The sequence below is a fragment of the Apteryx rowi genome, unplaced genomic scaffold, assembly GCF_003343035.1.
Source record: "Apteryx rowi isolate R43461 unplaced genomic scaffold, aptRow1 scaffold_264, whole genome shotgun sequence".
In the NCBI taxonomy this organism is placed as follows: domain Eukaryota; kingdom Metazoa; phylum Chordata; class Aves; order Apterygiformes; family Apterygidae; genus Apteryx; species Apteryx rowi.
In genome coordinates this window covers 355,241-369,189 of record NW_020449019.1, presented here as the reverse complement: position 1 = coordinate 369,189, position 13,949 = coordinate 355,241, and the positions used below count along the sequence as shown (strand labels likewise).

Sequence of the window (13,949 nt, the reverse complement as noted above, 5' to 3'; positions counted from 1 at the left end):
GTCTGGCTGCTTCCAACTGTGCTGGTCAGGGAAGGAAAACAAAACTGTATGGGCAACTCTGCTAAACCAGCTTAACTCTTGGAAGTGCAGGGCACAGCTCCCTTCTTTCCCACTCTGGAGGAGTCAGTGACCCCTATAGCACACTGCTCTGAGGATCTGACTGGCCACTGGATTAAAGCATGTGCAGTATTAAGATGTAGAGGTCACTTCACCAGAGAACAGGCAATGAATAGCCGGAGCTGCTGAGACAGTGCTGTCTAGGGTCAAATGCCCACATGTCTTCAAGCTTTCAAATGTGAAGCCTTTGTAAGTCTTCCATGCTGGTGTTTGAGTGCAAGTTTGGGGCTGCCACCTGGTTGTGGGCAGATGAGAGGAAGGGGCCTGACAGCAATCTTATCTGCCTTGGGGTAGACTTTCCTCCTCCCTTTGAATGGGATGAGTCTATGGTCCACCCTTTGAGAGGGATGAAGGATGATTGCCTGGGTCCTGGGAGGAGGTAGACATGCCTGCAACTGAGGATAAGCAGCCAGGGGTATGTAGTCTACCTGGGCCTAAGGCTGCACTCTGGGCTCTATATCCCTTGACCTTGTGCTTTGCTTCCTGCCTGCATAGGGGGCTGACATCACTGCCCTGGCCACAGGCTGTGGGAGGAGCTGCCTTAGAGATGATGCTGCCTCTCCTAGCTGGCCCCATGTTTACAGCAGCGCCTAACAACTCACACACTGACAGTGCTGTAGTCTGAACCAGGACCCAGGCTTTCATTAGCTTCAGGTCTTGCTTTCTATCTCAGGCTGAGGCAAGGCAGGGGGGAGGTATGTGCTTTTAGCTCTGCAGGGGCTGTCAGCAGACAGTTCCTCCTGGAGAAGGAGAGTGCATGGTTCCCTTTCCTGCTTCAGCACAGCCTGTCACAGCACTGTAGCATACTCTCACCTCTTTCCAGGGCTGCCTGAAGAAGAGGGGTGTGTGTGGTTGGTGGTTTTTTTTTTTTTATCCTGCCATGGAGCAAGGGCACCACATGCTGTTACTGGATGCTCAAATGCAGCTGTGAAGCCTTGGAGAAAAGAATGGTAGTGCTCTGCTGGAGCCATGCAGTGTCTCCTCTGGAGCTGGGCTTTGCCTGCAGAAGAGGAGATGCCTCTTTGTTATTCTGGTTGGCAAGAGGGAGGCTGCCTGAGGCTGGGAATGCAGACTAGTTGAAGGCAGTTGGGGGGGGGGGGTGGTTTTTGTTTTTTTGACTGGTCTCTTTAACTCTGTGCCCTAACTATGAAGTATCGTGACAACAGGATTTAGTACAGTGTAAGCATGAACAGCTGCTCCTCCACCCAGGAGCTTCAATTCTTCAGAGAACTGAAGCAGTGAAGGAGGAGGAACACTTCTGAACACAAAAGAAATCAGTGGGTGGTGGATCAGGCTCATGCTATGCACATTCTCCTGCCCAGGCCTTGCTGTCAACGCTGTTTAGCCACTTGGTTTACAGCAGCATCTGCCTGCCTGGGCCAGGCTCTTGTGTAAGGGCATGTTTCCCATGAAGACCATAACAAACAGACCCAAGAAAGCTCTAAGGCAGGCTTATGTGCCTGCCTTCAAATTGTGCTGCAGTTTCAGGTGTGCTAGGCCAAGCACAGGGAGGAGGAACCAAAGGTAAACTGATAGTCTGCCCTGTATGGGCTTCTGGTGCCTGCTGTGATAGACAGAAATGTAGCAGGCAGCACAGAGGACCCATGTATGGGACACTGCTGGCAGAGCTGTATCCAGGCCTGGGGCTCTCAGAGGTGCAAGCAAGATCTAAACAGTTCAGCCCTACCTGGCTGTAAGGGGTCAGCCACAAGCCATACTTGCTGCTGGGCCAGCTCCTTCCTATGCTTTTAGTCAGCTGGTAATGTATGGTAAATCCCAACAGCCTGCTGGGCTCCTTTGGTTGCCTGCCAGGGGCAGAGCTTAAATGGTTTCTATCCATGAGGTGTTACCATGAGCATCTGGAGGTGTAATCCAAGCATTGCCCCCTCAGCTGGTGAAACATCTAAGGATTGCCTCCTGCTCACCTGCTAAGAGCTGGCTGTACTTTGTGTGCTGAACAGGTAATGTTGGAAGAAGACCACCCAGTCCAAGGTGGTCAGTGTGCCAGACAGACAAAGCCCATCAAAGGCTTGTAGCACTGGACATTAGTGTGTAAGATGGACACAGAGGTGGAGCAAGGACTGATTACTGGCTTCCTTGGGGAGGAGACAGTTAGTGCTTGAGCAGAGCTGGAGCAGTGTCAGGGAACAGCTACTTATTAAAGCAAGCTGACTTAGCATTGCCAGTCTAAGCAGACAGCAAGTTGACAGATCCCAGATGCACTCATAGCTATGGAAACTGGCATCTCCTGGAAAACTCTGCCCTGGATGCTTGTCTGGGCTCTTGTCCCTGCAGCCAGGGCAGACCTGACAGCAGCTTCCTGTCATCTTCACTGTGCTTCAGAGCTTTCTGCAGCTTTCACTTGTGCATGGAAGTGACCCTGTGGCACAGCTTGTGTGCAAGGAATCTTCCCTCTTGTTTTCCAAGTCAGCCCTCTGCTAATTCTGGAGCCCTCTGGACATGGGCTATTTTTAATGTTCCCTGGTCTGCCAGGCAGTTGTGGAGAAACCCAGTGAAACTACTTCATGGGGAAATGGGCTGCTAGAGAGGGAGGCTCTGAAGGAGATGTGTCCCAACACTGCCACAGCCTCATCCCTCTCTCTGTCCTCACAATGATAGAGTGAGTAAGCTGGTCAGCCTGCATTCCTTCCTGTTCTGCTGTTTCTGCAGGACTTGCTGGCTGGGAAAGGTGAGCTTTTCCTGCCCCTAAGTGCTGGCTGGGGTTGGCAAAAACACCTCCTGCCCAGTAGCTACCCTGTGCAAAGTGCAGGGTGAGCTTTTTCCAGCCTTGAGGTGGTGAGAGGAAGGAGGGATGCTGTTCTGTTTCTACCTTTGGCTCTTTCAAGGACTCCTGTCTGTACCTCACCTCACCACTGCTGTTCATGTATAGTAGCTTGAATCTACTCTGTGCCTCCTTGGGAGGACTACCTCCTGCCATTGGGACCTTGCATCCTCCCATGTGCTCCCTCAGCAATGCCCACCTAGGTGTCCTGAGCAGCCTGTATGAGTGCAGGATCTTCTGCCAGCGCTGCAGCTGAACTGGGTAGCTCCTGTTCTGGGAAAGGCGAGCTGTACTGCCATGGTGCACACCAGGCTTGCCAGTGCTAGTCAGAGGGGCACTCAGTGTGAAGAGGCACTGATTTTGGTCAGTGCAGCAGGGCATGTGGCAACTGGTGTCCCTGCAGGCACTCTGTTCTAGAAAACTGCTGCTGCTGTAAAAGGCCTGGTTGGAGGATAGGGAGAGGCAGATGGGCAGGCAGGGATGGTCTGAGGCACCAGCTCAGGCTGCTGCTGCACACCGCTGGATGCAGGCAAGCGAGCACTCCATGCGCTCCCAAGAGCGGCTTGCACAAAGCAGATGTGTCTTCTTGCTCAATAATTGTATCTGTTGTAACAGAAATCTGCTCCTAGCTGATCTGTACCAGTTGCTTGTGTCAAGGTTGTGACATTGCACAGTCTCTCAGCAGTCTGGGTCTGGCTGTAAAAAGTAACTTTATTCAACGGCTACTTCTGTTTGGGTGGTGCTGCAGTGACAAGAAGTGGGCAGTGGGTTTTATGGTGTGCTGTTGCGGTGATGAAAAGCATGGCTGGAGGTGCTCCCAGACTCATCACAGGAGCTTGGCAAGTCCCTTCTTGTGAGGACTCATCCACACATCAGCTTGAGACCCCTTTCAGGGATTGAGCCCCTACCGAAGTGCATAGGGGACGCATGCCTTCCCCTCAGCTCCCCCCAAGCATGGGCCACCCAAACCATGTGCTGGGGTGAAGATGGGCATTTGGGTTGTACAGTAAGCCTGCTATCCTGTGGCCTGAGAGGCCCCAGGCCCTTGCAGACTGAGGGCAGGCAGGCTGGTGCTTGGCCCCCATCTGAAAGGGAGTTGCAGGTGTTTAGCAGCTGGGTGCAGTTCTTTGCTGTTCATTGACTGACTGAGCTCTCCTCTATCTCCCCAGTGTATGTCGTGGAGGAGCGGCGGAGGGATGACACGGGTGAGAGTGCCTGCCTGACAGCGTGTTGGACTGCGCTCTGCTGCTGCTGCCTCTGGGACATGCTGACTTGACTGCTGAAGCCACCTCTCATACCCCTCACAGAGTGCTATGCAGTCTCCTGACTTTCTGTCCTGACTTCTTTCTGTTACTGTAATCAATGCTCTGCTTTGCACAGCCAAGAGTTCCTGTCTGTCAGCCCTAGCGCCGGGGGGGGGTGGGGGGGTGCACTCCTTTATTTTAGTAAAGGAAAATCCCTTTTTAACATTTCTAAGACTTTTGTTGTAACTTTGAAGAATGTGCTAATGGTATATTTTGGCCAAAGGCATTCTGATAAAATGTGTATTTATCAGTTGAAACTTTCCTAGTCCTAGAAATGAAGGTATATGCAATAATTAAAGCTAACAGTTGATTTTTCTTTGCTAGGTCCTGATTGTTTCAATAAATCTGTCCAACAGAGGGTGTGCTTTCCCTGTTGATGTCTCCTCAGCTTCCTGCATGTCAGTGCAGCAATGATGGAGTTGACTGAGCAGTTTTGCTTTAGGAATTTGTGCCTGTCTCCCTTCTTGAAGCCTGGGCTGGGAATGTCTGGCACTGCTGTTACCAGTATCTGTGGGCTTTCCTGCAGTAATCACTATTGCATATGCAATAACAGCACAGTGAAACCAGCTCTTGGGGGCATGATGGAGCTGGTTCTTTCTGACAACAGAAGCCCCCCTCCCTTCAGTGAGACTTTCAGCTGTCCTTTTTGCTTAGGGCTGTCCTATAGCTTGTGACATTCAGGTCTCCTTCTGGGCCCTGGGTGGGGGGGGGTGCTCTCTAGTGAGTCTTGGAAAGGCAGAGAGCTGAGGGAAGCGTGTCCCTTATTGCTGTGTGCCAGCAGCTGTTGGGAGAGGCACTGATCCCATGCAGGTTTTCTGAGCAGTGATCCATCATCCCTCTGCTGCAGAGTAGGCTTTAGGGGAGGTGAAAAGCTGGGTATGAAGAAACAAGGCCATGGGTTAATTCAGTGCTGAGGATTTATGACTGAAGCCTCTTCATGGCATGTTGGGTCAGAGGAGGGATTCAAAAGCTTTTATCTGTAGAAAATGAGGGAAGGCTGCTGCTGTTCAACTGTGTGCATGTCTTCAAGGAGGATGGTTCCCACCTAGCTGTGCAGTTCCCTTCTTGCCTTTGTCAGGAGCAAAACTGCCTGCAGATTGCCACAAGTTGCTTTTGCTCTGTATTGGTTGAAGATCATCTAATGAGACAAAGCTTTTAAAATACGTGTGCCTTTTAGCAGCAGAGTTTCAAAAGCTGCTGCACTCACAGTCCCTTGGGCAGTAAGCTGTTGGCATATGCTGTGTCCAGCCTCCCTGAGAACTGGCAGCAGGAGCCAGGAGATGTGAGGGTAAAGCTAAAGCAGGGTTGTGCTTGTGAGGACCCCAAGGTTTCTCTGCTCTTCAGCCACTGTGGGCCTGGTTCCAGTATCAGGCCTGGAGGGGCCAGTGGAGGAACTGGGCACATAGGAGCAGGCAGTGAGGGCTTGACTGCTAACTGCATGGCAGGGCCATGTGCTGGCATGCTGCAGGGCTTGCTCAGTCAGCACAAGGCACCCTGCTGAGTTCCTCTAGGCCATTTTATCTGGGATTTTTCCTCCTTGCCTGGGTGCTGAGGAAGCCTGTGGCACAGCCTGCATGCTCTGCACTGCTTGGCTTTGGTTTTGAAAATGCAGTTTGAGGGCTCCAGCTGGGGGCGAGACAGTTTGGAGCCCCTGGCAGCAGCCTGTTCCCAGGGGCCTTCTAGGCCCTTCCCCCAGGCCAGGCAGGGCCCAGCCACCCCTGCCATGGGGCTGCTACTGGCCTCCCAGTAGCAAGCCCTGCTCTGGGAGGTAGTGTGGGGCTCCAGCATGTGTTCTCATCTCCCCCAGCTGCTCAGCAGCCTTCAGGGCTTGGGAAGTTGGTCCCTGGTCCTCCCTGCTTTGGCAGATGGGTAAGAGCAAGGGTGTTCAGCCACTCAATGTTCATGCCTCTGCCTGCCAGAGTGCCTCCTCTCCCTTCCTCCATGCCCTTTCCCTAGTGCATTGGGCAGTGAGACCCAGCAAACCTAGTCTGGCCTGGCCTTGGTTGCTGCCCAGAGAGGGCCTTGCTGGGCATGAAAGAGGGCTCCCAGCCATGCAAATACAGGCACAGAGTCACAGGCTAGGCCTTGCTCTGCCTCAGATGAGAACAAGAGCTGGGCTGGGGCTGTTTGCCCCCAGTGTAGGAAGGGGATAGGGCTTGGGTTTGCTGTGCTCTGTCGTAGAACATTTAAGCCTCCTGCTTTGGCACCCATTGCAAGCACCAACAAAGCAGCTGCAATCCTGGGTGCTGAGCTCCTGCGGCTATGGCAGAGAGCCCCCCCCCCCTTTCCCCAGCAACACCCCATCCTCAGCACCATGGTGCCCATCTGCAGGGATGTACGGGACACACCACCTCTCCGATCTGTTTGTGTGCAGCTGGGAAGAGCTGCCCAGGGCTCCAGTCACCCTCTCCTGCACCATGGGGGGAAGCCAGCTGCATGGAGCTGAAATTGGGCTTATAATGCTGGAGAGCAGGTGCCCACTGCAGGCACCTCTGCCAGGCAGAGAGGACTCTGCCAGTGCTCACAGCAAGCTGGGTTGCCCACTCCCACACTGGGCCAGCATCGAGCTGGCAGGGGAGGCCCTACTCAGATGCCTAGCCAAGGCCTTGATAACTGCCTACCTCTCCCCACCGGGTGTCACAGTGGGTGTCCAAGGGACTGAGCCTGGTGCCAAGCCCAGCGGATGCTCTGCAGAGGGCCACAGCTGGCTCTGTCTGTGACTGGTGTGTACCAGGCACCCAGTTCTGCCACCCACATGTGGCCCCACGCTCCTGGGCCACAGGCCCACAGGGAGCAAGTGGAGCTGCAGCACCAGGGCACAAGGTACATGGGCAAGCCCTGGCAAGTGCATGACCCACCCATAAACCAACCTTCTTGCAGCCCTGTTGCTGCCCAGGTAGCACTGAGAAAAGGGATCCTTTTCCCTGAAAGGGATCCTGCGAGGCAGCCTGTGCCCTGTTCTTTCCCAAGGGGACAAGGCTCAAGTGCTCTTGGGCAGCCCCAACAGTAAAGCCCACTGCATAGTGCTGCTGAACAGCCTTTACCAGGATGCTGGAGGTTTTTTGTTTTTTTAACTTCTTTACTTTGCTTTACAATTTCAAAAAAGGCACCATAAGCAGGAGCAAGAAGGTGGGAAGAGGCGGCTGGGCTGGCAGAGAGGCCATGGTGAAGGCGCACTGCGAGCACTAAGCACAGGGTGGCACTGGCCCTCTGTGCGCATGATGCCAGGTTGGGGCTGTGCCAGGCCTGTGCTTCCCAAGAGGGGCCCAGGGCACCAGCCTGTCACCATGTGAGACAGAATAAATGACAACCTGTAGTGGACATGGAGACATATATGACACAGCCTGCCCCTGCCCTGCCAGCCTCCACTCTCCCCATGCCACAGCCTTGCAAGCCTCACTCCTGCATCACACAACGCAGCACATGTTTCCCTGCACCCAGACCTGAGCAGGGCACAGGGTCTTTTGGGAGCCAGAGGGCTACAAATGATCTAAAGGGGAGTAGGACCAGCACTCACCCCAAATCCTACCTCCAGCTGCCTTCCCAGCACAGCACCATTGCCTGCTGTCTCTGGTCAGGCTTTGCCGCCTTCAGCAACTCAGGCCGCTGCCACTGTTCTGGAGGAGAACCATGTTCCCACAACATCTGAGGTTTCCTACCTTGAGCAATTGAAGATCAGCCATTGAGGACTCATTGCACAACACCAGGGCTGGGTGCTGAGCACCTTGGGACAGGCCCTGGGCTTGAGACTGGCAGCTGAACTCAGCTGAGTTCAATGGAAAAAGGTCCAAACAGGCACTTGGTTCACCTGCTGTCCAACCTCTACGAGAAGCCGAGGCCAGAAGCAGCAGAATGAGCTACCGCAGGCTTTGCAGTAGAGTTTATTAATAAACAGCCAAACACAGGCAAGGTGAGACAGGCCATCATGCAGCCAGGCAGCAGTGACCACAGGCAGATCTACCCAAAATCACTCTGAACGGACCATGGCTCTGGGAGAGCCACCCAGCTACTGTGCCCTTCGGGCCATCAGCATCTCCCGGATGTTATCTTCTGCTTCCTTCACACTCCGCTCCAGGTACGACTTCTTCTGCTGCAAGGCAAAAAGCCCAGAGAAGAGTTAATGCCCATCCCACAGCTGACAGCACATGCCAGGGTGCTGGAACAACAAAATTTCCAGGGATGACCTCTAACCAGCCTGAGGGCACACAGGACACTATAGGCCTCCTGTGGAAGGAGAGTGGTTATTCATTTCCAGAGGCATTCTGGAACTGTTAATATTTACCTTTTTTTTTTTTGGGGGGGGGGGGGTGCAGGCAATGTTTACACAGACCTTGAATTTTGTTCTTTCTGAAACATTCTCCTCACATTTGCTGGGGCAACAGCAAAGAAAGAGCTGCAAAAGTTGGACACATTAACTGGAGTAATGGAGAAAAAGGAAAATCAGATCCTGAAATGTTTGAAGCCTTGATATAAATTATTAGTACCTTGTTATGCTGAGGCCAGTAGCTGACAGTAAAATTCTTTCACACTCAGGTAAAAATGGCTCTTTCTCCCCGCTGGGCCAGTTTTCAAAAACCTGACCCTCCTTTCTATTAGCAGCATCTTCAAAAATTCCCTGCCATCATCATAAAATACGTGTGTTTCTTTAATCATCTTTAATTAGTCTCTGCTTGGCAGGGAAGCATACCAAAGCTGTGCATTGCAAGACAGGAATTCAACAGGCAGCGTTTTTTCCTGCTAGTCTGGGTACTCCTAGGTGACTGGAAAAATCTGCACTTGGCTCTTTTGACTATTTTCTCTGGGTTTCCAAACAACAGACACAACAGTTGACACCAGGCCCACAGAAAGCATTCCTGTTTGAGTGTAGTCAGGTCTAACTGCTGGATGCAGCCCTCTGGCGGCAGCAGGGAAAGTACCGCTCCAAATGTGTTTTGTTACAGGCTGCAAGGAAACCTCAGGGAGGCTCCCCAGAGCCCAGCTTTGCGGAGGAGTCAAAGTGCGTCTTTTAGATCAGTCGCTGGGAATGCAGCGCGTCAGGCAGAGCCTTTGGGAGGCACAAACAGGGCTTCAGGCAGTTGTACCTGCCTGGACGCAGGTCATGCTGGCACGTTGGCTCGCTATTCTCACAGCACCCAGCACAGCAGGGGCCCCATCTCAGCAAAGCCCGCTCAGCACCACTGCAACACAGTGTTCGCAGCATAGCAGTGTCCCACAGCAATTGCGGCTGCCCAGCCACAGTCTAAGCTGATGCTCCTCCACACTGGCCTCAGAAGCTCGGTGACAGCTCAAGCTCCTGGCTGAGCTATGAACCAACAAGCATTCGCACGGTTATCCCTAAGTTGAAGGAGTCTCTGCCTCAGCCTAGAGCTTCCTGCCATGGGCTACACTGAATCACCTCCGCAAACACAGGCAGAGGACCCCAGGAAAAGATGAACACCCTCTAAACCCCACCAAAGCCAAGGACAGCTAAAAGGGGACACCGGAGGTCCTCAGCACCACTCAGCCCTGCATGGGATACAGCAGGGGGATCGGATGCAAGGGGAAAGCATGTGCTGCTCTGGGTGCTCACTCCTAGCCAGCAGTTGGTTAGTGTAGTCCTTGGGGTGACTTAGCAGGTGGTGCATGGTGGGGGACAGCTGCCTGGGTTAGGAAGGGAATGGGATGGGGGCAAGGAGATGGCCAGGCCTCTGATAAATCCTTGTAGATCCCCTGCACCTGCAGGCTGAGGGCCGCTGCAGGAGCAGGATGCACACAGCCATCGAGAGCACGCGCTGCCCTCCACCGAGCAGCACGGCACTCATCAGAGAGGGGCGGGGGGGAGGGGGGGTGGCCCGGGTGGTTTTAGGGTGTGAGTCAGGGGACACAGTGACCCTGTGAAGCTGGAAAAGGCAAGAATTGCTGAACTGATGCTTCCCTGACAGCCTCTTGACTGACTCTTCCAAGACTACAGGGAGCGGGGAGGCCTAACGCAAAAGGAAAACTCATCAGCACATGATACAATCCTGCTGCCATCGCCCTGCATCTGCCCCCTCACAGCAGACCTGCGGAGCAATGCTTCCGTACATTTCACTGAAATTCCCATGATGTGAGGACATCTCTTCCAGCCCCATTTCTAATTACCAAAGGACTTTTAGTTAAACGGTAAAGCTTGTGGGTATGGGAAAGGGCTCCCTGTCTCTCTCCCGTGGCCCCCAGACAGGGGCGATCGCTCTTGCTCACAAGAGCTGCTTTCCAGGAAACCACGGAGGAGGCACAGCATGGGCTCCTGCTGTGAATGACTTGCCTCACACAGCCCCGATGCGCTTGCAGGACTTCTGCAACTATCACTCTGCTCTCATGCTGCTCCTGAAAGAAGCTGAGGGATTTTTACAGTTGGGGAACTAAATCTGAGGGTACTGAGGGGAGACAGGTCATAGTAAAGCTGCATGGCTCAGAGCTCAGAGGAGGCTCCCAGAGCTGCGCCCAGACCAGCCCCCTGCGCTTGCTGGAAGGAGAGTGGCTTTAGCACAGCAGACTCCTATGGACTCATTTATTACTGAAACACTTTTCACTATATTAGCCCATGAAATCCCCTCTGGTTCTGCCTTTCTCTTCCCTCCACTTCCCCTCGTGTCCACAGGGCAACAGACATTTCAAACAAGCAGCTCTCTGCAGGCAGGCTGGCTCCAGCCAGGACTGTAGCAAGAGCTGTGCAGTCCCCACCGTGGCGCTGAGTGATGTCTGACCCACCAGGCTGTGAACACGGGCTCCGTCGCTGGGATACAGCGGGATTTCAAATGCCCACTATTAGGAAATAAAGCTAGAGAGTGTTTGGGCCCCACTTCCCCTGAGTAAGAGGGACTCTGAGCACTAATTCAGCCTGAAAGGCTGTGAAAATGTTCATGAACGTTGTGGGGAGGCACTTTGGGCCACAGGGATCCACTCTGCCCGATCTCACAGCGGTGTGCTTTGCCTTCCCAATTTCTGCAAGGAAATGGGGGAATAACGGTGCTGGAGCTATACAGCTCATGGCAAAGGGACAGGGTTTAACACCGTTTTTTTATTTAAGCAATGCCTGTAGTCCTGGGCAGATCAGGATTCAGTGAATTTATATATCCTTCAATCACCCTCTTGGCTTATGCAGTTTCTGGCAGACACGGATGTGGGGTAGAGGACCTAGGCTGGCCCAGGTGCTTTTGCTCCTTTCTCCCAAAAGTGGCCTTCAGCCAGACTCATCCCTTCAGAGATGGTGGCATCAAGCATCTCAAAGATTTGGGGACAGTTCAGGATCCAGCAGAGAGGGAGCACTGGATGGCAAAGTCCAACAGGCTGGAAACACACACCAGAGACAGGGAAACAGGGCAGAGCTGGGGGAAGAGGGCCATGGAGAGGAGAGGCAGTGCTCAGCCAGCACTCCCCAGCACCCAGCGCACTTGCACAGCCTTGTGCTCAAGGAGCATCCTGCTGCAGGGGGAAAGGAAACACAGGACCCCCAGCTTGGGGACAGAAAACTTCCTAGAGCTGCCCTCCAGGCCAGCAGCACACAGACCTATAGCCAGCACAGCAGCTAGCTACCCCTCTGACTCATGGCTCAAGCCAAGGGGGAGTGTGAAGCAGACTGTTGCTACATTTTCCAAACAGTAAGTGGGAGAAGTAAGGTGTTGCTTCCTGAGGAGCTGCAGCCTGGTTTCTGCTTAGGTAATCATGGGAGAAACAGCAGAAACTTGCGTGCAAACACCTCCTTGCTACAATTACTGGGGTCTAGACAGGAACTCAGTGTGACTCCCCGGTCCTCCTTCCTGGGGAGCAGCGTTGTGAGCAAGCCGGGCTGACACACACTGCCTAATCACACCAGGCCTGCAAAAGCCAAGCAAGGGATCTGACAGCACTGCTCTTAAGTCATCCTTGAGGCTGCTCCAGCCCAGCCAGATCTGCTGGGCTGGTGGTAACTGTTAGCTGTATGAGAAACACCCTCTGCAGCCTCCCAAAAACCCACGTCCAAGTTTCCCTGAACTTGCAAATTTTTATTTGCACTTGATGTTGATTTGTGGCCCTGGTTAATTCTAGCTCCCCTTGCCCTACATATTGGGCCAGGCTGTGGTTGCTAGGTGTTAGCTCTTTACTAGATTAGCCAGATATATTTTTCTATGAAGAGGTGTTTACAGCTCCACGTATTCATTCTTTGTTGCATGTAGCAGCAAATTTCCAGTGCAATGCCGGAATTGTACTGCCAGTTTTGGTCCCTAAGGAAGTTGAAAAGCTGCTGTTCCCTCCTCCCTGAGAATATTACTTCTCCGGCACCTTAACCCCAGTGCTTGCCAGGCAGGAGCCTGACCTGAACAGGGCAGCACCCTGGCCCTGCAGGGTACATGCACAGGAAGCCACCAACTTTAGAGGCCTGCAAAGGAGCCGCAAAACACATGTGCTGCAAACTGCCAGTTCTGAGCTCCCACCTGCTCCCCACACCAGCAGTGCCAGAAACTGCCTTCCAGCACAGGAAAAGCAACCACCCATCCATCCTCCAGCTCCAGAGGGCCTTCGGCAAGACAGGGTGATTACCCAAAACAGAAAGACAGAGATACCATTGCGTGAGTCATGGAGTCTCAGGGTGGGACTGAGAAAGGAGAGTTGCTTTGGAAAGCCAATGGGATGAAGGTGACCCATACCACTCAGCTCTCGGAAAAGCCCAGGCTCATGGCCTATGAGCAAGAGGACCACATCCTCCAAGAAGGCTGGGCAGTCCCACATGGAGTCAGCAGCTGCACAAGAAGCAGGGCTGAGGGACAAAGGAGGAAATAAAGGAGGCGCAGCAGGAAGAGATTGGCTTGTCAGCTGATGGCTCTTGCTTCAGTAAAGGGACAGTTCCTCCTTCTAGTTCATGCTCATCACAGTCTGCTTGCTAGAGGTTTATTTACCACTCGGGAAAATACACTTCTTGCATGTTAGTGAAGCTTATTTAACAAGCATAGCTTCTGAATGTCCCTCCACCAGGCAGAACCACTCAGCCAGGGTGGTAAGTAAGCACCCACAGCTTGCCACATAAGTGAATCGCCCAGCACTGAAAGCCACCAGGGGTTCCCACACTCACCAGCCTGCCTTTGCCTCAACACTGTTTTCAGAGGTTTCAGAAACACTACTTTGTTTTTGTAGCACTGCCCATGATTAACATTTACAGGAACTCCCAAATAGGGAGGAATGACCTGAGGTTGCAGCTGCCATCAGCATGCGAGGAGCCTCTTCACTGCAGAAGCTGTGAGGAGGCTGCCTTGAAGGCAGCTGAACGCATGTGGGAAGGTAATGGGATTTGCAGCTACAAATTTCTGGGCAGGGAGCATGCTTAATATGTGCTACCTGTGCTGACCTACTCCAGCACAGGATGAACACTTGTACCTGCACTTGGCACTATCATGGGCTGTTATCCACCGGTTCTTATCTAACCTGGCCCTTATTTGCAGTGACAGCCTCTCGATCCCCCTCCTACTCAGCTATTTCCCTGCACAGGAAGAGCACTGCCACCTACGCTGAAGCATGTGAGACCAACACACTACTACTGGTACAGGCTAGCATGGTCTAGGCCCCATGGGGAAGAACAGCTGGTCTCCATAGGGTGCTAAACTGGAGGAGATGCCCCCAAAAGCCAGTGCAGTCAAAGCCTCCAAGCCTGTAGTTTCATAATACCTTTAAGCTGACTCTGCTGCTGACAATGATCATCTTCCACAGCTTGGACAAGGCTGCAGCAACTGAGAGCAAACCAAAGCACAAAACTG

The 13,949-nt window shown here is 53.1% G+C and overlaps 2 protein-coding genes across 2 annotated transcripts in view; one reads left to right on the top strand and one right to left on the bottom strand.

Annotated features, from left to right (window-relative positions):
* CYSTM1 (cysteine rich transmembrane module containing 1) overlaps positions 1-4,574 on the top strand; it is a 31,160-nt gene extending 26,586 nt beyond the window's left edge. Inside the window, exon 3 of the mRNA XM_026067871.1 lies at positions 4,069-4,574. Within this exon, the coding sequence (XP_025923656.1) occupies positions 4,069-4,175 (107 nt within the window). The 3' untranslated portion in view covers positions 4,176-4,574. The remainder of the gene's footprint in view (positions 1-4,068) is intronic.
* A 3,482-nt stretch (positions 4,575-8,056) lies between these two features.
* Positions 8,057-13,949, bottom strand: part of PFDN1 (prefoldin subunit 1) — a 35,016-nt gene continuing 29,123 nt past the window's right edge. Inside the window, exon 4 of the mRNA XM_026067880.1 lies at positions 8,057-8,293. Coding sequence (XP_025923665.1) covers positions 8,210-8,293 — 84 coding nt within the window. The 3' untranslated portion in view covers positions 8,057-8,209. The remainder of the gene's footprint in view (positions 8,294-13,949) is intronic.